The following is a 22,747-nucleotide window of genomic DNA, read 5'->3' as shown; positions in this document are numbered from 1 at the left end:
AGGGTTGAGTGGTCAGCATTCAAACAACATTTTGGGTTTTTTTTTTACATTATCATTTCCAAAGTGCCACAAAACAACAATTTTAGGGTTATGTCACAGTATCATGTTCTTTTTCCCTTGAAGGTGAACTTCTGAAGATACATAGTATGAAGACAACTTCCAAATTTCATGACCAAAAATAGTATGTTCCTACCACAACAAAACAGGGAAAGGAGATAAAAGAGATTTAATAATGTATCTTTAATACCTCAAAACCCAGAAGGTAACTGAAAAAAAACCCTGCTGTACATATTTTTAGCCCAACTTTATGGGACACTGAACAAACTGATTTTCAACCACTTGGGACCAGTCTTTCATAGCAAAAAAAAAGAATCAATATTATGGCATCTGGCTTTCTTCCTGGTTTAAACAGCCTGTCTTACTTATGGAAATGGATGGAGCTACAAGTTTGAAAGTAAGACAGGTCTGTTCTTGCTCTGCCATCAATCCCAGCTGCCTGTATACAGCCTGCAACTAACAACATATTGCTCCTGTGCTCTCTAAGCTGCTGGCATGTATCCTTCCTTGCCAAAAGGGATATCATCTGTTCCAGAGTATTTGGTAAATCACAGTGGAATTAAAAAGGGATGAAAGAATTGAAGGACATTCAACAAGAGATTATCTTGCATAAATTTTAATTGTCCAGTTTGCAGAAAACAGGGAACAGACTCAGAAGGGAAAGAACACTTTTGAAACTCTAAAGTTGAATTCTGTGGCTTATACACTCCTACCATTAGTTTCAACACCCAGTGTGCCCTTGGAGACTTCTGTGAGATACAAAGGCATGCTGTAGTGCTACTTAGAGTGAGGAAATGTCAAAACTGCCACTATATTTGATAGGCTTACAAGAGCAGAAGTGGAATAAATGAGCTTTGATTTCACTTTATATCCAAGAAGAGATATGGATATAGAGTAATGGCAAGGGCTTTGTGTGTAATGGTTGTTGTGAGAGCTGTCGTGTACTGCAGCCATGAATCAGAAAGTTTGGTAGCAGATGCTGCCAGACACTTCAAAAGTAAAAATATTCACTTTGAAAGATGAGGCTCTGCCTTCAGTTTCTTAACATGGACCAAATGATTGTTAATTATTTGTTTCCCCACGAACTCTGTATTAAAGACAGCACCAGCTTTACAGTGACACATCTTCACTGACTCCAGAGAAACTACCCAACTGCCAGATCATATCCAACAGATGTGAGCAACAGTCCACCTTCCTAGTAAAAAGTTATTCTTGTTTGCATGTGAGATGGGAGGCAGAAAAGACAGTCTTCTGAAATGGAAATAAAGTCTATACTTGTTTATCTGGTTCACAGCTAGAATTACTCTTGAATCTAAAGGTATTACAAGCAAAAGTGAAAACTGTAATTGCATTAACCCAAGGACATCCCAAGATTATCAGATTTTCCAGCAACCACCACCAGAGGCTTGTAAAGCAGTCAACTTAATCCATCATTATTGCTGAACTGCAGAAAATTAAAGACTTCTTAATTCTCAGTGTGACACATCCCTCTTCCCATGGGTGGTGAACTGTTTCCATGTGTACAGTGTTATCCATTGAACCACCCCTGCAGTCCAAGATAATCTCTTGTAGGTTCAGGATTTCAACCCTTTTAAGATAAGGTGAAATCTTTAGCTCAAACTGCTGGATGAAACAGATTTAGGCCACTGTATTTAGAGAAAAATAATCTCTCTGAAGCAAATTATGAGGCTATAAAGAATCATTAATTGTGGTCACAACATAGGAGACGTTTCATGCACCATCCTGTGTTATACAGCATTTAATCCAAACAGAAGTTTCTGTTTGAACAAATTTATGTTTTGATCTCCAAAACGCTGCAGGACAAGGTGGTTCTTCCCTTTAAAAAGGTATGAAAACATTCTCAATAAACACCTCCTTGAAATCTGCTGCTCACTATAACATTAAAAAAAAAGAAAGCAAGAAAAAGAAAAAAAAAAAAACAAACCACACCACACAAACCCAAATGCAATAAAACACCGACCAAAAAACCCCAAACAATTCCAACCATTCACAGATGCCTTTTTGGTCTCTTATGACTGTCTCTTTGAAGGCTGGACTCACAGCCTGCAGCTAACAAGGACCTTTCCTTACAAATATAAAGAGGAGAACAAGAAAATAATTGCTTTTATCTCAGCAATAGTGGACTGCAATCACACAATGTGCTACTGGTATGACTGACAGAGGCTGGTTTCCCACTGTGCCTAATTTGCTAAGGATGCCATCCCTTGACCACCACAGGATTGACTTAGTCCACAGTGAGGTTTGCCCAGAGCTCTGCTGAGCTCTAACCTCTCCACTACAAACTGACAGCCTTCACACCAAGATTTACGGAGGCTACAAGGAGGACACGGCTGGAAATAACTGTTTTATCTTGACTGAAAAAATCAACACCTGCCCTCACATCAGAGTTCTGAAAGTTTCCATAGTGAAGCAGGTCAGAAATAGAATTTTTAGAAGTGTTCCCAAACTGTTTTTAGCAACTGAAAATAAGCAGGCTCCTGAGAAACAGCAATGCCAGGTGGAACTGTTCCCCTCTGTGGACATTTTCCACACCCCTTAGAAGAGTGGGTACAAAGGCAAATGTAAAAGCACACAGCTCCAGGTCTTACCCTTTATACAAGAGGGGAAGTTTACATTTCAGAAACAGAATTTCCCTAAAGCAAATCAACTTGCCTAATACCACAGGATAGAAAGTAGCAATCAATCATTCCCATTTCAGCTAATAAGAGTAAATTTTCCTACTGTCTTGACTAATAGAAACTTCTGCCAACAATTCTGTGCAGAACTATCAGCCAGTGCTAGAAAGAACAGAAGGCTAGGCTGCCATTCCTTTAATTTTCTTTCATTTAAATCTCATTAATATAAATAAATTTGAAGTAGTTGGGGATCTAGCCAGTACTGAAACCCAAGCAATTTTATTTACAATAAATATCTGCTATCTTGGTGGTATACACTCAACAGGACAATGCTTAGCACACTGTGATAAAGGTGATAAACACAAGCAGTGAATATTAATGAAGATGAAGGCATCTGTAATCCATTCATCTTTAAAGAGAGAAAAAAAAAAGGTAACACTTTTCCACAGAGCAATTAAAAGCTGAACAGTTGGAGCAATAAAGCAAAAAAAAAAAAAAAAAAAAAAATCAAGGCAGGCCTGTGGAAAGGGAGAGAAAAAGTAAAACAAACAAACAAACACTACCACAAAAATACAAGCCCACAGGAAACATCTGATGGACTATTAATAGCATAAAAGTCACTGGCAGATCCTATCACCCAGCATTTGTTAATTAACTGAAGATACACAGATACAAGGGGCTCCAAAGTACAAAGAACGAATGGGCTGCATAAACTGGCTCTTTGCAGAGAACACAGTGTGCTTCCTACAAGGATACAGCATCTAAATCAGCCAGCAGCCCTTCTTGAGTCAGAGAAAACCTCCAGTTAAACAAATTCTGGAGTCCCCACCATGACCCATTCACTTTTTACGTATGTATGCCTATGATTTTCCATGGAATGAGTAAAAAAAACCTATCTGAAAGACTTTTATAGAGAAAGACTGCAAAGCTTAGTGCATGTGAGTTTCTAGGAAAATTAACAACACGCTTCTATGAAAACAGAATTTCAAGGTATCCACCTGGATTTATATTTTAGTTTCGTTTGTAACCCATCCGCATTATTCCCTAACAGTATTTCTTCATGTAGAAGCATTCAAATAATTTTCTTTCTCATCACAGAAGGCTCTATGAACCTAACAAATAAACCAATGTTGACATACCTAAGCCTAGGGATTTATTGCACATTGCACATATCTCTTCTGGAGACTTGTTGACAAATACTCAAACAGGCTCTGTGTCTTTGGTAAGATCCATGTGGTACATTTTTTACCCCCTGATCTGTGTCATCTGTCATACAACCAGGTAGCACAGTAATTCAGTAAAAGGAAAGAAAACTAAAAAATATTTCCACTTCTCTTTGCCAGGACTTATACATCACTATGTTAGTAACCACTTTTGTCATTTCCTTTGGAAAATATTGTAATTCAGAAAAATGCTAAACAACAGCAATAGGTCATCAGTTTAAATTGTAAATAATGATTGACTTTGTTCTAATTTTTTTTTCCCAAGCATCCTTTTGCAATATGACATTGCCTGCGATGTCTGGTTAAAGGATTTAATTTTGTTCAATAAAGAGACATGAATTGGAAGTCAAAAGCTTTTAGAAATAAATTGGCATGCATGGGCTGTGGGAAGCTCTGCAAATACTGCGTATTTATAGACCCATTTTTTTTCTAGATGGAGAAGAGCAAATAAATTACAACAAACAATTTATTCAACATGATGTTGTTTGTTCATTTCCAGAATGTGAAAATAATCAGAAATTCATGAACAAATCTATCAATTATTTTAATAAATCCAATTACATGCATTCTACTGTTCACTGTTCTAACTGCTCCGCTTTGCAGAGACAAGACTTACATAAATGGTACACTTGCTTTTTTTTCATTACAAGCAATCAGTCCTGAGTCAGCTAAGTTCAAAATTTACCTTCTGTTTCAATGGAACTACTCCTAAAAGTTAAATATGTACTAATTTTTTTTTTTTTCCAAAACAAGGCAACTTCAGTAAGTTAAGTATATGCTGACCCCCCTTACAGATCACTGCTGTAGCAAGGTTTCTCATCTAATAACTTCAAGATGAAAAATGCACCACTTTCTTTTCCACTACTGAAGAAGCCTTTTCTCTCTGCTAAGGAAGGCCTTGTGGAACAAATGACATTGAAGGCTGCAGGTCTAGTCTGAGAAATCACCACATACAATAATATTTAGGAAAAACACACTGTTCGCATTTGCCCAACACTAACTGCAGCAGTGTATAAACCCTTCACATGAAGGGCACAAGTTTTATAAAACTCACGGAGTTTAGAGGATTTGAGTCCTAAATTTTAAAGTATTTCTGCAGCTATCCACCCAGCCCACATTAGTGAAACAAGATGCAACTTTCAATGTGATCAGAGTTTCTGAAAGGGTTATGAGAGTTTCAGGAGAGGAGAGGGGATCAGGTCTTTAGGAGCCATAGATTCTTCCTTGGTGGCAAAACTTTGAAATATGTTTTCTTCAGCTTTTCATTCCACAGCAGGTATAATAAAGACCTTGAGCTTCAGTATTTTTGTTTTCCATGTAGAAGTATTCTTAGTGTGGACACATTCTATGCCCTCTTAGCCACAGGGGACTACTTGGGTGTCTAAAATTAAATGTTTATTGGTGGAATGGCCTGATGTTCTACCGAAACAGACAGCACAAGGAGGGCCTCCTGAAGTTCTCCCTGAGAGTCTAATTCTGCTCTGCTAAAATAAACTTTGAAAAATTCAATCTTTCCACCAGACCTAGGTCCTCTCAACCCAGGTGTTGCAGTTTTCCTCTGGCACTGGATCATATTGACTACAGGCCAACTTTACAGCAGACTTCTGCTAGAAAAGATAGTTCCACACTTCTGCCTGAAAGCCTTTTCCTTCCATCTATGTAGTTGTTGAGCTGGAAAGGGATTAGTTTTCAGGCAGGTCAGTCCTGGATCCAGCTCACCAGATGGCTACACAAACAAGAGTGGCAGAGAAGGGCAGGGAGTGGGAGGGTGCAGGATGCAGCCAGAGGTGATGAAGGCTCTCAATGCCAGCCTGCATGTTGGTTGACTTGGTGAAGGACATTTAAGTGATCTGATAATTTCATTCTTCAGCTCCTAGAGAAGAGCTTCACATCTTCTTAAGGGTCAGTATCAATGAGATGACATCTCTCCACTAATTTGGGGCCATTTAATTGCAATTTAAACTGCTAAGCATTATCCTCTCTGGTTAGGACAGCCACCTCTTCCTTTCACAGTCTGTCTTAAAGAACACATAATTGTTTCAGTATAGTGAGAACAGCATTATAGTGACCTCAGCTACCTAAATACACCCAGCCTCCTTTAGAGCTGAGTCTACTAATATTTTCTGCCAATGCAATTCAGTTTTGCTTGTAGTGACTCAAGGGCTAAGAAACAAGGAGTAGAAAATGAAGAAATTTTGTCAAAAAGGTATCTCAAAGAAGGCCTCCAGATTCCTTTCATGAATGTGTCAGCATTATAAATTCATAGTAAAGTGTTAGTCATTAGGGTGTCTGAATGATTAAAACCTTCTGGGCTTTGAAGACATTTTCTTTGCAGGAATTTGTCAAATCCTGTTCAGTTCACCTTTGGGAGCACTTAAAAGACAAATAATGTTACATACAATTTGGTCACTGTAGATGCATTTCTGCCATTTTAACAAGTCTCTCTCTCTTCCAGAGAACAAAATCAACACCATCCAGAAGGTAAGCAAACAATCACATGTATGGTACCTGTCCATGGCCATCCTTCCCTCGAGTATTACTGCTAAGTGGTATAGGTGGTACAATTTTAATAAATAACACATTTTTTTTCAAGGCAAGAGTGACAGAGAGATTCCTGCTACTTAAACAGTAACAGTTTTTGAGGAAATTAGAAGAGCTCTCCAGGGCAGAAATAGCATCATAAAGGTAAAATGAGCCAACACATTGTCACCTACCTTACGTTTGTTTGTTGGGCAAACATACAAGTAGCTCAAAATAGTCTTCAGACCAACTTTATCATTCAGTTTCTCATATGTTGTCCCATAATCTGTTGACCTACAATTCAAGAGAGATTCTTATAAGTACAAACACTTAATCACAAAACCACAAGTCACTTGGCAGCTTTTCAATATAAGTCATGCTTTAAATAGCAGAATGGCTCTCCAGAGCTTTTTCAATGATTCATGTAGTATATAATGATACTTAATTATATACACACAGCATCATGTGCGTGTTTATAATTTGCATTTAAATTAGATTAGGAAAAATTCAACCAGCATCTTCCCAAAGCATCTTAAACATGCACAATAAGAAATGCTACATTCTGCATTCAGAAGATAAGGATTGTCAGAAATGCCAAACAGCAGACAGCAAGAGACTAAGGTTATCAATTCATCATATACTCCAAGCTTGGACTGATATTTTTAAGATGGATCATCTCAGAGTATTCCAAAGTACCTTCTCTGACACTGACTAGCAGAAAGGATGGACACATTTTTCTTGTTTTAAAAGCCACAATTCAGTTGAGAAAGTAAAATATTTCTGAAATGAGGCTTGCCCATAAAAACACTGACTGCATGTCTTGGGGTAGAATGAAAACTGTTAACAAATAAGACTGTCCAGTGTTCCTGTAGGAGTTACTCTTTAACACGTGACTGGAACCAAGATCAATCATCAGCAGAGGTTCTGTTCCTTATGCAGCTCATGCTTGCCTGAATTCTGTCCCAGTATCCCAGGGATTTAGATAATCAGCCCAGCCCAGTAGGGTTGGCATCCATAAATTGCAGAAAGGAGCACGTATCTGGGTAACAGACATTCAAAAGGATAACATATTCCTGTATCTCATCTGTAACATGCACAAATGTTCACTTGCAAGCAGTAACATGAATTTTCCCTTTTGCTAAGCACTCCAAGGCCAGACATTATGAAATAAAGTCTTGGCACTCATTATTTGCAGGTTCTCTCCTATCAGGGCAACAGTGGTTAAATTCACAAAGGCATTTAAGACCTTTAATGCTTACTCTTTTTTTTTTTTTTTTTTTTGTGGAATATGGAGGGTGGAACAATTCTGAACCAAGCATCATACCTACATTCATATTATATTTTCTGAGATTTCAGATTTTGCATGAATAAAACAAGAAAGCAGCCGCTGAGGGTTTTATCCATGAAAGATGAATTGCAGTAAAATGTGAATCTGCATTAAAGTTGAATCTTTCTATATAGGAACTTTATAGAAGCCTTCGCACTATCTGCCTGCTCATATAACAACTGCCCTATGATTTATGTCTAGAGATTTCTCCTTCCGTCCAATAAACACACGCCCTCCTGTGTGCATGTATGACCTTTGCTGTTTAGAACATTAATGTCAAATTCTCAGCTGCTGACTGATCTTTCCCTTTATAAGGTCATCTCTCTCAGGAGCACATATAAACTAACTGAGCTATTTCCTCAGAGGACTGAGGAGTAGGATACTGTGCTGGTTGTTACTGTTACCAAATATTTCAGAGATGGTCCAGCATCTGGGTGAGGGGATCCACAGAAGGATTCTGAACACAGCCTGGCCAAGGACTGCAGCTTCCCTTTGTTACCTTGCCCCACCTCACCACCCAGTCTTATCAGAAATGAGTATTTCTGCTGCTCTCTGTCTAAACCCCAAAAGCTACACTTTGTGAAGTTCAAGCTGACAAAGACATGCAAAGATAGTAAGGACTAAATCTGACCTGCTGAGTTCGGAAAAATATATCAACAAAATAATACTGCTTTTTCTTATACCAGTGACAATGAATTCAAAATGGGATCCTTCAAAAGGGGATAGGAGCAAAGAAAATCTGAGACATAAAATTTGCTTTGAAAGTGTTCAAGAAACACAGCCAGTACCCCTGCCACAACACAGGCAAAGTTATGTCAATAGCCTATTGCAAATGGTAATCTCAGAATTGCCAGCCACTTCTTACTTCAAATCTCTAGGCAATTGTTTTGCATTCACAGCTTTATTTACAGGTAACACTCCACACAGATGGAAGCGTGTGCTTCTGTCAACATCCATAAAAGAAACTGAAAGATTTAAAAGCTTAGAAAAGCATCATTTTTTTTGCAGATGAACGAATTCACAAGCAATCAAAGGAGCTACTATTAGATCTTACTCTCATTATTGTGTTCTAAACTGATAATAGCTGTTCCTTCTACCTTCCCATTTACCAGCTTTTTCTTTTATACCACGTTACAATTACCCTTAATTTTAACAGGGGCGGGGGGTAGAGGGGGAAAATGTTATATATACAAGAGCAGATAGGCATCCATAAGTGTTTTAACACAAAGAAATGGTAATATAAACATTTGCAGAAAAAAAATGGGGAAAAAGAATTATAACAAAGAAAACACTGCATACATGGGAAGTCTCTGTTGGGATCTAACCCAGGCATACCACCAACCTGCATTTGTCTTATTTCTTATATATATGTGTGTGTGTGTGTGTGTGTGTGTGTGTGTGTGTGTGTGTGTGTATACAAGCAGGCACTGATTAGCAGCTTAGATAACAAGCTTTGTTTGTCTTATTAAATGGGTGTATAAAGCAGCATGAGACTCCTAACCCATAAAAACACATTAGCCATTGGATGGCCCAGGAAGCCAACGTAACCTGGAAGAGCTGCAAAAGACAGATGCACCTCAGCAGGGTGTAGGCATTAATGACAGAGTAGGATCAACAAATTCAATCCCAGTTATCTGAAGGGGAAAGGATATGTAGCAACCAACATCTCCACATTTTGTGTGTAAGGCTGCAACTCTGAAGTTCTGCAGAGAAAAATCAGTTTTAGTCCATCTGTATAACATGAGCAAGCAAATGCCTGGAGAAATCATTGTAAAGCACTAAACCCAGGACCTGCAGAGCTGAAAACACAAAAATAAACTATGCCCTCTAAATAGCTACAGCTAATGGAATAACCATACGTAAATAAGTGAACAGTAAGCCCTATTTTATTGTGTCTTGTGTAGACACGTGTGTTGCAATGGTGTCTCAAATTGTTTGAGGGGAGAAGGGGGATGGGAGTGGTACGTTGTGGATGCCACTGAAATGAAGATGACAGTAGAATAAGATTCAGAAAATAAAAGTATTTAGATACAATTCTGAACTTCATGCCTGTCCCACCATATTAGTTGTAATTGCTACCATTAAATCCCAAATTTTACCAGTAGCTGTTTAAAACCAACTGCCTATTTTTTCAGAAAAGCGGAAGACAATACAAGAAGATAAACATTTTCATGATTACTAGCTCATTTCACAGTATAAAAATGTACCAGAATTGTGGGATCGAAGCTCTGGCCTGCCCAGTAATAAATTAAAACAAAACTAGAAACAGGTAGAATAATTTCTGTTTTGCAAACTATTTGCAAGAAAGCTGACATTTAAATAACTTCATTATTATTCATTGACAGGGCTTTTCCCTCTCCTCCCGTCAGGGTAAATGACATTTCTATTACAGTATTATAATAAACTCCTGCACATTTTAAATAAAGTCACTGAATTCCATTAGTCCACCTACTGTCATGAATATATCTCAATCCATTCCTACCAATATTTCATAATTATAAAAGGCATTCTGAATCAACCAGCAACATGAACCCTATGGAAATTTTCTTCTTTCTCAAGAAGCACAGACTGACATTCAGAGTACTGTCAGTTTGAATATATAGATTAATAATAAATTCCCTAGCAAGTTGCTGTTTTCTCCTTTGTTACAAATTTAAGGTTGCTCGTAGTTATTTTACATAAAATGCTGAAGACTTGAAGAATTGAACAGTTGATCATTTGGTCAGGAGGGCTTTTTTTTTTTTTTTTTGCATCAAGATCTTTCTCGAATACTCCATGAGAAAAAAAGAAAACCATTACTTGCAGACTTTAAGCTGTCTCATGTCTCCTGCTTATTGAGCTTTCTTCCCATGTTAACAGATTAAGTTACTTGTTTTAACACACATCATTAAGAAGCAATCACTTTAATTGGCACCATTTACTTTTTTTTTCCTCTTCCCACAAGTTATGCCTGGTTTTCACATATTCACTTGACTGCTTCTCCCAGGTCCACCATGAGAACACTGAACTTCATGTCCTTATCCCCCTCCTCCCTCCACAGTTTAATTTGCTGCTCTAACCATGGTCCAAGTGGCACCAGGACCAGAAGCACCTGTAATGTGGTCTGTGAGCAGCAGAGCAGGGCAGCCTGTCCTGACCAGGAGCAGTGTGAGAGATGGGCTCTGGCCTTTTGCTCCTTCTGCACATGAATTTACCCCTGGCACAAGCCAGGCACTTTTAAGTTAAGCAATGACTATTAGATTTTGTGTTCCAAACTCACACATAACTGAGTTTGCCACCTGGTTTGCCTCCAAAGGGAATGGCCAGGTGAGCACAAGATTTGCCAGTTGCTATCGTATTAATCTCTCCAAGAGCAGATTTTTGGAAAGAAGCCTTTCAGATCACAGAAGGCAGAACTGCAGAGCCACAGGCTGCACTTATAAAAGGCTTTCAAATGAACATGTTTTTAATAAAGGAATAATTAAGACATTAAAAATGATCTTTCATGTCTGAATGCAAAAAATACTGGAGCTGGTAGTTCTGGAGCAAATTTGTAGTCCTGAATGCAGTGGTTTAGGCCAGTTTGTAATCTATACTGTAGAGTTGTTGATTTTTTGCATTCTTTTTTTCTGGGGAGACTTTGAGGTAAAGGTGCTATTCCTTCATCCCTTAAACTGAAACTCTTTACTTTGGTTTCATAGCCAGGTAGTAAAGCTTCCCATTGATTTTTGCCACACCACCATATTTCACGAAAGCTAGTAATGTCAAAGTCTTCTTCAACAGCTGGCCATTTATGTTCACATGTTCCTCCTGTTAAGCCCTTCACAAGGCATTGATAGATATCACTTCTGGTCTAATGCCTCTTTTGATTTAACTCCTTCATGTGCAACCCCACTATTTTTTTCCATAAAGTAATAATGCCTGATCTCAGTTTCTCAGGGTGATTTTTTTTTTTTCAATTTAATTCCTTATTTTCATAGAAAGTTACTTGTGCTTTGCAAATTACCTTGCTTCACCCAGACACTTCTCACCACTGTCTGTCATTGTAATTTATTGTATAAATAATTCCCCAAGGCTTTTCACATTTCTAATGGGATCTGTTTGCTTAGCTCATGGAGACTGACACATTTTGAGTAGAGTTATACAATTTCATCTGGAAGAGCAATTGCAAGATGCAAACACAGTAAGTGCTGTGTCCTTGGACAAAATTTTCATGTAGAAAAGGGTTGCATAAGAGTATTGTAAGACTTTGGCTCAAGAGGGCAATGGTCTGACAGCAGTGCCAAGCCAAACAATTGATCGGCATTTTTTAAAATATCTGTAACAGCACTGCACATGTCACAGCATTAAAACACTCCAAATTTATCCAGGAAGTTTGAAATTAAATTTTTTGACATCTCCAGCATAAAGAAAAATAAGGTATTTCAAAACTCAAGGGACCCACTTGCCTCACTCCATAAGTGAACACATTTCTGATTATTTTTTTTCTCATGAGGCCCTCAGCAGGCTGGCAAATAGTACTCTTCCCACTGCCTAGGTGGGTAAACAGAGGGAAAGACTAGATAATTAATCCTACATTCGAAGGAAGTCTGTGACAGAGCCAAATTCAAGTTCCCTCAGGCTCCACCATCTTCCCATTCCATCCTGACAGTTTAAAATTTTCTGGAGTTTTGTGAGTGTAAATAAGGATTGGAAAAAGTCTTGCTATCAATGGCAAAATGAAGAAATACAAAATTAAGAACAGTTTAAACAGGGTTTTTAGAACAGATTCAAACCTCCATTTTGAAAATATTTTCTTCCAGTCTGAGCTGTGACTGTAGGTTTTATATGAAATTAGACCATAAATTTCTATAACTTTAATGAAATGTGTATTTTTTTTCCATTCATGGGAAGAATTTTCTACTCATGGGAGGAATTCCACTTATTTTTTCCACTAATGGGAAGAATTTCCTCATCATGAAATAGTTTCCCACCTGCAGAAGCCACCAAAAAAACTTGGAGAGAGAGTAAAAAAATTACAAAGAAACAATAGGAAACTATTAAATTGACATTTCTCTGCATAATCAGTTAAAGTAATTCAATTCTCTTCTTTTCAATTTCAATCAACTTTTATTTGGAGTAATCTAAATGAGCAGAAACTTACACACTCGAATTTCTTGTAATTTTTGGCTTAATACAGTTCAGCTGATTATTGCTATAAATAATTTAAAGATGTGACAAGCAGGAAAAGCAGCTCATATGTTATCATCCAATCCCCATTCTAAATATCGCATTGGATAATTTTTCAAAATATTACCCAGTTCAGGCAGAAAGAATACAGGGGAGTGAGAGGGCCATGAGATGTCATTTGTAAGTGACACAGATGAGCTTCTTGTCTCTCCAAGTAATGGTTCAAGAAAAGTAAATTTGCTTAATTTGCTTTCCAGTCTGTTTCAGTGGAGAGTTCATAACTCAGGTCACCAACTCATGGAAGCAGAGAATACTTGTTCCTCTGTCAAGGTCAACAAGAATTTGGTCAATTGCTTCAGAAGTCATGGGATGAGGATGGTGGGAATATTCCAACAGGAGACAAGACAGGTCGTATGGGATGAAAGGAAATGGTCAGTTATGATGAACATGCAAGAATTCCCAACTGGACAAGACAGAAGAGGAAATCCACTCATACCATAATGCACAGCATTAGACAGCAGCAAGACTTATGACTGTTAAATGCAAGGACAGGGAAAAGAAGAATTCTCCTAATAATCAGGGTAGCACACAAATGAGAACCATTATCCTGGTTTTGGCTGGAACGGAGCTCATTTCTCCTTAGCAGCTGTTCCAGTGTTCTGTTTTGAATTCAGTATGAGAAAAACATTGGTAACACACAAACACTTTGGTTATTGCTGTGTGGGGTTTATGCTAAGTCAAGGACTAGTTAGTGTCAGTAAGAAAGTGCAAAAAGCTGGGAGGAAGCACAGCCAGGACAGCAGACCCAAACTGGCCAAAGGGATATTTTAACCATCGTGCCAGGTTTATATCAGCAGGGGGAATTACCTGGAAGAAAGGCCGATTGCAGCTTGGGAACAATTTGGTCTCTGTAAGCAGGTGGTGATCAATGGTATTGTGTATCACTTGTTTTTCCTGGGGGTTACCGCTCTCTTTCCCCCTCCCCTATTTGTTACATTTTACTTTGTTTCAATAACTTTTCTTGTATCAAGGGATGAGTTTGAGGATTTTATTTCTGATTCTCCTCCCTGTCCTACTGGGGGGGGTGGGGAGAGTGAGAGAGCAGCTGGGTGGTGCTTTGCTGCCAGCTGGGGTTAAACCTCACCACCTGGCTGGCAGGACTGAAAGTTGACATAAAGTCCCTGCAATTGCCCAAGCATGAGGCTCTAAGTCTTGTAAGTGCTTTTTTATCACCTGAAAGCTTGGACAATGGTGCTGAATAGGCTTAAGCACTCTTGTCCTGAGATCAGAATTATCCACCTGAATTGATCTGCACTGCCCTTGCTGTGATGCAAAGCGTGTCTCTCTGGACTGCTCAAGACTGGCTGATATCTGTTCTGCTAAAGCACAGCATTCTTTGCAGAGATCAATCACACCTGTACAAGCCATGGTGAACAACCCTTAGAACAAACTAATCTGTGTTGTTCACTCAGCTTCTTCTTGGAGACACCTGGTAAATTCAATGGAAAATAAAACTAGAGAAGAAATAGTCTGTGGTACACAAAATCAATAGTACAGAATCAAAAATATAATGAGGTAAAGCTAAAACACCAATGTAGATGTATCTGTTTTAGCTCTGGTGACATGTGTTTTCCATTGCATAATTCCTCTTCACATCCTCCTATCTTACCAAACTAGCCATGGAACAGCATAACTCAGAACAAACTTCCATGTGAAAAAATACAGAGACATTCTATGCTTGTAAGATGTCATTAAACGACTTTTTAAACATCAGTTTCTGATGTCACTGCCTTTTATAGCAGAAGTAACATTCCACTCTATTGTGGAGAAGGGCTTTTTATCTTCAGGCTTCAGAGACATTGCTGCATAAAGGTTGGATACCCTAAGAAAAGAGCAACATCAAATATTTTAGCCTGAAAAAAGATCAAATTTGGATTATATGGGAATGATGCGCTTTTCCCCTCCTCCCTTTTACAGCTTCTCTAATTTTAGATGTCCGTCTCATCCTGTTAGATCAGTAAACCCCCTGTAACTGCACAGTGTAATGGTTTCTCATGTCAGCAGGCTAAGAAACAGAAGATTCCGGCAGTTGATAAAATCCATACTCAGATTCCCCACTCCTCTGCCTGCTGATCAGAGATCAGATCCTGATCACACTCTCATGTAAATCTGAACTATTTACAGTGTAGATGCACCATCATAAACATGGAACTGGATAGCTTCAATTATCAATTTGCCCTTGCTTGGAAACAATTGCTTCCAGGAAATCAGAAGGATCTTTGCTGCCAGAATGCAAGACATGAAGATTTTTATTTCAAGTGTACAATTATCAAGCTTTTGTGTGAAAAATAATGCACTGAGATTTGGCTGGACTCTGTTCTGGAAGTGCTTCCAAGGCACTGTTTCGCCAGAGTGGACTGTAAATTCACTATTTGCTATGGGCAACCCCATTTTGGGGGTCAGCTACATTCTGGAACCCTTCTCTGCTGTGCTAAGTGACCACTTGCATGATTAGCTCTGGAAAAGGGGACAGGATGTCAAGAGCAGAAGACTTTGGAAAAATAACTGTGCAGTTACCACCTATTTTGCCTGGTTACCAGACTCCCAGCAAGGCTGGTGTTTGCCACTGAGTAAGGGGAAGGAACTGGGTGTTTCCTCTCCATTGCCTGAGCAGCAGAGAGGGTGACTTTCCAGAACTTTCCCTCTCAAACTCTCTTTCAGCTTCTCACCTCCCTGTGGCCTCAAAGATTCATCTCCAGTCCCTCACTGACTGAAGCAGCAGAAGTCAAGAGCAGCACAGGGAAGCTGGCAATCACAACCCCTTTAGCTGTTCTAATCCCATGCCGGGTGAAAGCCAGCAGTGAGAAACAAAAGAGTAGCCATCAAAGCAAGAATTCCACTTGACCCTTTCAGTGAAAGGCTCAAGAGGCTGGCTCAAGTGGTGCTCTGGCTGAAACATCTCCTGCTCTACTTATGAGTCATTTTGTGCCACATCCACAGCAACTGGATGCATGTGGGAAGGACCAGTAACTCCACTAATTTTTGGCAGCTAATTAATATATACCAAAAATAGAATACCAAACACATACCAAAAGCTGACAGGTTATTGATGCTCACTCATCTGTTGGTGTGTGTGATCCAAGCATTTTCTCTAAGTCCATAGCAGTGGTTTTCAACATTCTTCCACTTGCCATTACAACATTATTTTCAGTGAGAGACCCAGAAGAAAGGAATGAAAGTTTACTGACAAGAGGCTTTTTCCTTTTTACCTTAAGGCAATTTTGGGGGATCAGTGGAATATAAGTGGAAGAGCACCAGTCTGGAAGATCTTGTCCACCTGACTCATTTATCAAAACAAAAAAGCAAGGTAGGATGCAAATTGCTGCCCTTCCTTCATCAGGGTGGTGAACACTCTGCAACACTGCAACTCAGAATGCAGCCATTCCCACAGGCCCAGCCTCGCTCAAGGCTTATGGTCATCAACAAAACAAATCTCAGCCTAGCTGTGCTGGTTATTAAAGTCATTCTTCCATATGTTTAAATCAAAAGCTGCCTTTTAAATTAGGATTGAGAATGACTTATGATTCTTCTTGCCATATGTTTACAGAGGCATACTGACATCAGCACACCCTTAATGCCAAATTCTTGCTCATAAAGTGGTTCCTTGAGTGTTGATTCTTCCCATTTTCACCCCAGTCTGGTGTAAATCACACAAATAGCTAGGACTGGAGCCCAGCAATCATCACGCTATTAACTTTCTAATTGATGGTAATGGCCAGAATAAATTTCAGGCACCCCAAGGGGTGGTTAATGGATTTTGTAGCTTGAGGGCAGAGCAACAGGAAGCTTTTCCATTAATCAGGGAGATGAGACAACCACACATGTCCTACACTTCCCGCCCCATCATAACACTGAGGTCATTGCAGCTTCGCTAAAAAACCCTCACAGCAGGCTGGGCTCAGTTAGAAAGTTTAACACACTTGTTCAGCAGAGCTGCCTTAGCATCCACAGCCACATTATACATCCAGAAAGCCACTTTATCCCACCTCCAATTAAGAGTAAGGAGCAGTTTTACTGTGCCATAAATGCATTGCAGGTCTTCTGCAGGGTATGTACTAAAAGCCAGAGAAAAGATTTTCTGGCTAGCACCATCCAAGCATTTGCAACACAATATGCAATCTTCATTCTATCCTGCCAGTGCAAATCAACAGCTAGAAAGCTTAAAAGATTCAGACAGCACAAGACATTATTGTCAAAATCACTGTCCGAGCCCTTTAGTTGTTATAATGGAGTAACTCCCAAGGACCTGTAGCATTTTAAGACCAGCTAAAAATGTGCTTCATGCATTAATTCATACAAAAGTTAGTTGGAAGATATAATTCTCATCCCTTAGGCAATACTAATTTTTTCCCCTTGCTTTAAAATATCATTATTCCCAAAAACTGGATGGAGTAAGAATACAAGAGGGAAAGAGATTAAATTTTAAAAATAGTAAGTGTTTCATTTCATTCAGAGTGTTTCATTTCACTTGTACCAGTGTTATCATTATCCATTCAATTGAATATTTTGTAACACAGTCTGGCTGACACCCTACAGGAAAAAAAAAGCTATAATGAAACAAGGAGAAAAATCAAAATGAAACACACTTTCAGTTTCAGATTATTCCTACATTTTCTGTCAAGATTTCATTTTTAAAATATTGCAGAAGATTTATCTGAATAATGCTGCATTTCCCAAAAGAAAACTGTTCTACTGGAAAGGTTTTCAATTCATTCTCTGAGTCCAAGCAGTGAACACACTAAGCTGTTAGCTCGACTCTTAGCACACCACAGGACCTAAGAAAGAATTTGTTGTTGCTGGATGTAAAAGCTGTGCTACTGGACCACTCTACTCAAGAATCACTAATTAATTCTTTTAAGCAGACATATACAATGAGTGTTACTGTTTTTAAAGCATTTTGAGTGATGCAGCTTTACCATTTGTCTCAACTGCAAATAATAGACAACACCCAGAGCCACGCAGCTTTACTTTTTTCCTCTTGGTCGGTAGAAGCATATTTATCACTATGTATCTCAAGGATCAGTGGGGTTATAAAGCTTGCTATTTATAGCTACTCTTGGGGTATGGAGCAGGTGACAGCAATTTGTTCCTCTGACATCTAACCTTAGGTCAACTCCAGTAGCAGAAGATGGATTTTTACAGGAAATGAAATGAAAGAACACAGCAGAAGATTAATACTGTTTTCCAGGCCTGTGGAGAATGCATGCTTCCTATCACTCTGCAGAAAAAATGGTCAGGAGCTTGTGCTGTGTGTTTAGAATAGAGCAAGCTGTGGTCAAGGTGAGGTATTCAAACAGTCTATTAGCAAACTGATACACTGGCATCTGGGCAGAGAGGAATTGCAGGCTGACAGTCTAGAAATGAGCTCAGCTCTTTGGGTTCTTTGATTTTGAAAGTCATCTTTAAGTCAGCACCAGCTACAGATAAAAATGGGTTTTACTTTTATATTAGTGGTAAAAGATAAAAGTAAGTTAAAGGATAAAAGTAAGTTAAAGCTTGGCTGTAAATTCCATATAAGAAACATCCTGGACAAGATCAGGTTACTATTTTGCCCTGCATTGCAACAACATCTTATTTTAAATAAATTTTCTGTTTGTGAGAATATAAGGACTGCAGATTGAAACATCTTTAAAAGAGTCCCTGACACTAAAATCCTTACTGATGGGCCATATTAATCCACTACTCACAACCCACATTCCTAAACAACCTAAAAAAAAAAAAAAACTTGACCAGAAGATTTATTTACCCCAAAAGCCATCTGTTTTTAATTTATTTGGAATTAAAATGATATGGAAGGTTTTTCCAAAGATGTGGGTGTATAAAGACATTAATTATACAATCTAGTCATTAAAATAATGCTACCAACAGGAACTCAGCCAAGTACCTGAAAATTTTCCACCTTCTTATAACAAACCTGTCATCCTCAGCCACCACCAACACCCTTAATAAAGGTGTTCCTTCTAACAGGCTCAAAAAGGTTCAGCTTTGCTAACCAAACTCCACACTTGACCACAAAAGCCCTATAAATCCCCAATGTCCCAAAACAGCTGGAAAAAGCCATGCTAATTTCACCTGTGTGAAAGCCAAGGCTGGTAGAAGAAGAGTTATTAATTACAAAAGGTTCGATTTGCACTTGGAATGGCCAAGGTCACACAGCTACATAAAGATTATACCCTCAAAAAGGACCTTCATAAGTCCCTGGACATTTCTCTGGGAGATGGTTGCCAAGTCCTACCCTGCTGTGTGATAGAAAGTCACTGAAAAATGACTGTAAGTGGAAGGTCTTCAATTCAGTTTTGATTTATTAGTGCCCAATTAGAACAGACACTTCAAGTAACAATTGCTAGGGTAGCCAAACACCAGAGCTGTGACTCGGTGGTGGGGAAGGGAAGGAGGCAAGAACAGGTACAAGACTTAAATGTGCAGTTCAAGTGGGAGCAGACATTCATGGATCACAGGCATGCCCCAACCCCCCTTTCAGCACTATCTAAACACACACACACCTTCACCACCTGCCATGCTGTCAGAAATCTCATCATTTGTTGGGTAAAGGTCCTGTAGCAGGTGAAACAAGACCAGACAACTGTGACCGATCCTTCTACGTCTTCACAGGTTAAATTCCTGCCAAAAATGCACTGAATTTCCCTTTTCAATAGATGGGAATTGGAGGACTGTAAATACATGAAAAAAACATCTATGATTTTTCACTGCTTCAGAATAAAGTTCCCTGCTCAGCTTATCTAATTTTTGGGTGAATAAGGCACCTTAACCTTCACATCATGTATAGGTTTTTCTGTCTCCGTCCTCTTCCCCCTGTTTTAAAATTTATGGCTACCATTTAGGCTGATTTCAATTTCCATTAATAATATGTGCAACTGATGTACATTTAAGTGATTTTAATCACATTGTAGTGACAGGTTTAGCTTAAAGCAGGGCTTCACTTAGAACTATCAAGTAAATTTCTCTTGAAAAGGTCAGTTTAACATTTAACAGGAGGGCCCATTCCAGACAAATTAGAATTTGCTCCACTTGCTTCAACTGCAAACACTTTCCATGCCTCAAGAGAGGCATGTCAAGCAGGAGAGAAGTGTCAGGCACCCAAGAGAGAAGGTTCACTGATGCCTCCCCTCACAGCCAGCCCAAGGACTGCTCACACACATGGGTGAAACTGAAATATTCCTGCCCTACTGCTCGAGATCTGGGGCCAGACCATCCCACAGAAAGTAGGGAAGGCAGAGCTGGGGCAGTTTGGCCAAGCCCTTGACAAGTCAGATTTCTTGTTTCTAATTGCTGCAGCAACAGGAATGCAGTGAGAGCAGCTTTCTGGGTGACAGGGGTTACTGGGTGTGCATCCCACGAGGATTTGTTATTGTTATTGCTCCTGTGCCTGCCAGAGACATTTGGGCTTTCCAGGGAAGCAGCACAATAAGCAGAGAGGCAATGCCTGTAATGCTGTCTCAGTGGCACTCTCTGCACTAGCCCAGTTCCATACACACTGCAGCTGGTATCATCACAAATGAAACCCAAGAAATAAGCTTGTGCTTGTAGCATGTGAATCCTTGAACCAGACCCTCTAGAGAACACAGTGACATCAGATCTTGTGGTACCCCCACATTGTTGATGAGCCTTTCACAGGCAACAGTAAAGCACAACCTGTAACCTCCTGTTCCTGTGGCACCCATACAAGAATGTAATATGTCCTAGTAGATCTTTTTCATTGAAAATAAATTTTCCCTAATGATGTTCTCCATCAGGTGACAGTTTCTGAATAATATCAAAATATCTTCCAGGGACCTGTCCAACCTTTCTAGTACCTGGCTGAACGATATAATCCATTTAGTGACAGGTTTCACAGTCTATTTTACTATCAGGTTTTACTAGTTTCAAAAATGCAAAATTACTCATAAAACAGAAATTCTGTTTGTCTAGACAGCCAAGCAAGTTTGTCCAGACAGCTAAGTAAGTTCATCATGGTATAAATTTCCCCTGACAACTCCCAAGTTCTTCAGGAGTCCTGGAGAAGCCTCGAAGAGTATTTTTGACATTTGTGCTGTCACACTTCCTGAACAATCTTCATTACTTCAAAGGTTTGTGCTTCTGCCTAGAAAGAGTGGTTGGGGAAAAAAACCCAACAAAAATAACAAGAACCAATAAAACCACAATAAAAAACAAAGCCATATACACACAAACACTATGTTTGAAAATTCAGGGATAAAACTGAAATTTAATTCAGTCATTAGCAGCCTCACTTGGAAATGCTTCAGACATGTTTTCACTTTAGAAAATGCCAACCTGCCAAAGCAAACCTTTTCCTGAATGGAATTTCCTTGCAGAACATCAGAAGGAGCATATTTTTTTTTAGTTCTGAGATGTGAGAGGTCCAGGTTTTGTTCGAAAGAGAGGACAGCGCTCAGCAGAACAGTCAGCTAAAGCACTGATGCACCTGTAGCTGTCTGAGCATTAGAACAGCTGGAGCTGTTACTGCAGCAACCAACCATACACTGAAATTAATTCCAAGCAAATCCTCCTTTACAGCAAGGATGCAGCCATTCTCAAATAATACAAAACTTCAATTTAGGAGTGTCTCCATCTGAAGAGAGCTCTCTCAGCCACTGTACTACTAATTATTAGGGGGTTGTGCTCTCCTTCAACCCTTTGAACTCTGCTTGTGTGTAGGACAGAGAAAGATGTTTAATAATGCAACCATACTTATGATTATGGAGAAGAGTAATAGATTCACCAGCAATTTGACTAATCAAGCTGACAAAGTGATTGGATTCAAAAAGGGAAGGACTCTCCCAGCAGCAGTTCATTAAAATAAAATTGAAATTCTGCATATTTCCAGTATAGCAGAATTTACTGGTTCAAAAGAGGGAAGAAAAAGCAATAACCTGGATAAGCTCAACTATCAGCAAGAAAAATCAGGTATAGGGTGCAGCTGAGACTGGATTGGCTCTTTTAACTTCATTACAGACAATGAGCAAACAAAATGTGCAAAGAGGAGGTTCTGCAAGGAAAGCCCCTGCACCTGGAACCAGTGAAGTCAGGTGATTGTAAACAATGGTCAAACATGACAAGTATTCTCACAGCAGTGGAGACAACTGTGGCTCTGAGGGAGGACCATGACAAACCTCAGAAAGTAAGTCAGAGTTTTTTTAGGAGAAATGTGTGTTTGCAAGAAAAACTAAAGCTACTGTGAAAATGGAAAGCTGACTCATCCACACACAGCACAGCAGTGGTCCCATGAAGTTATCAACACTGTGTGAGGTTGCTGAGAGTCAAGGAACTCAGCCTGGGTGGCAGTGTGAGAATATATTAAAATAAGTGTCTTTTTGTGAGAATGTTTTATTTATGAGAGTAGAGCAGAACTGTTGAAGAAAATTAAATAAAACTCCTTTGATTTTATTTAGCATCTTACTTCATGTTAAAACTTAATGGGAAAAATCCTGAAATTATTAACAGTTAAAAAAACTATGTTTTATTGGATTCCTGAGCTGCTAACACTTTATACAGCACATTTCAAAATGGTGCAAAAGATGAGATAGATGGGGGAAGCTGCTCCTGAAGAGAACGGAGGAAACAAGAAAACTTGGCTCAGGAAAAGCTACCTCTTAAATGGCCCTTAAAGACCATTAAGGGACACTGACAGAATGAGGCAGAGGAAGAGCTTTAACCTGCAGGAGAGGAAGCAATTGTGTCTGCAGAAGAAATGTGTTACAACCCAAACTAGTTCAAACCACCCAGAAAATCCATCAGTAAGGCATCCAAGTGGGACA

General features: G+C 39.1%; 1 protein-coding gene across 2 annotated transcripts in view; it reads right to left on the bottom strand.

The window, feature by feature from the left end:
• The window catches only part of SORCS1 (sortilin related VPS10 domain containing receptor 1), a 259,695-nt gene that overhangs the window by 136,576 nt on the left and 100,372 nt on the right, over positions 1-22,747 (bottom strand). For both annotated transcript variants that reach the window (XM_053949503.1, XM_053949505.1), the window contains exon 3: positions 6,631-6,730. In XM_053949503.1, coding sequence (XP_053805478.1) covers positions 6,631-6,730 — 100 coding nt within the window. The remainder of the gene's footprint in view (positions 1-6,630; positions 6,731-22,747) is intronic.

Source organism: Vidua chalybeata, chromosome 8 (genome assembly GCF_026979565.1).
Source record: "Vidua chalybeata isolate OUT-0048 chromosome 8, bVidCha1 merged haplotype, whole genome shotgun sequence".
NCBI lineage: Eukaryota > Metazoa > Chordata > Aves > Passeriformes > Viduidae > Vidua > Vidua chalybeata.
Note: the sequence above shows the minus strand (reverse complement) of the source record. Positions and strands in the feature narration are given on the sequence as shown.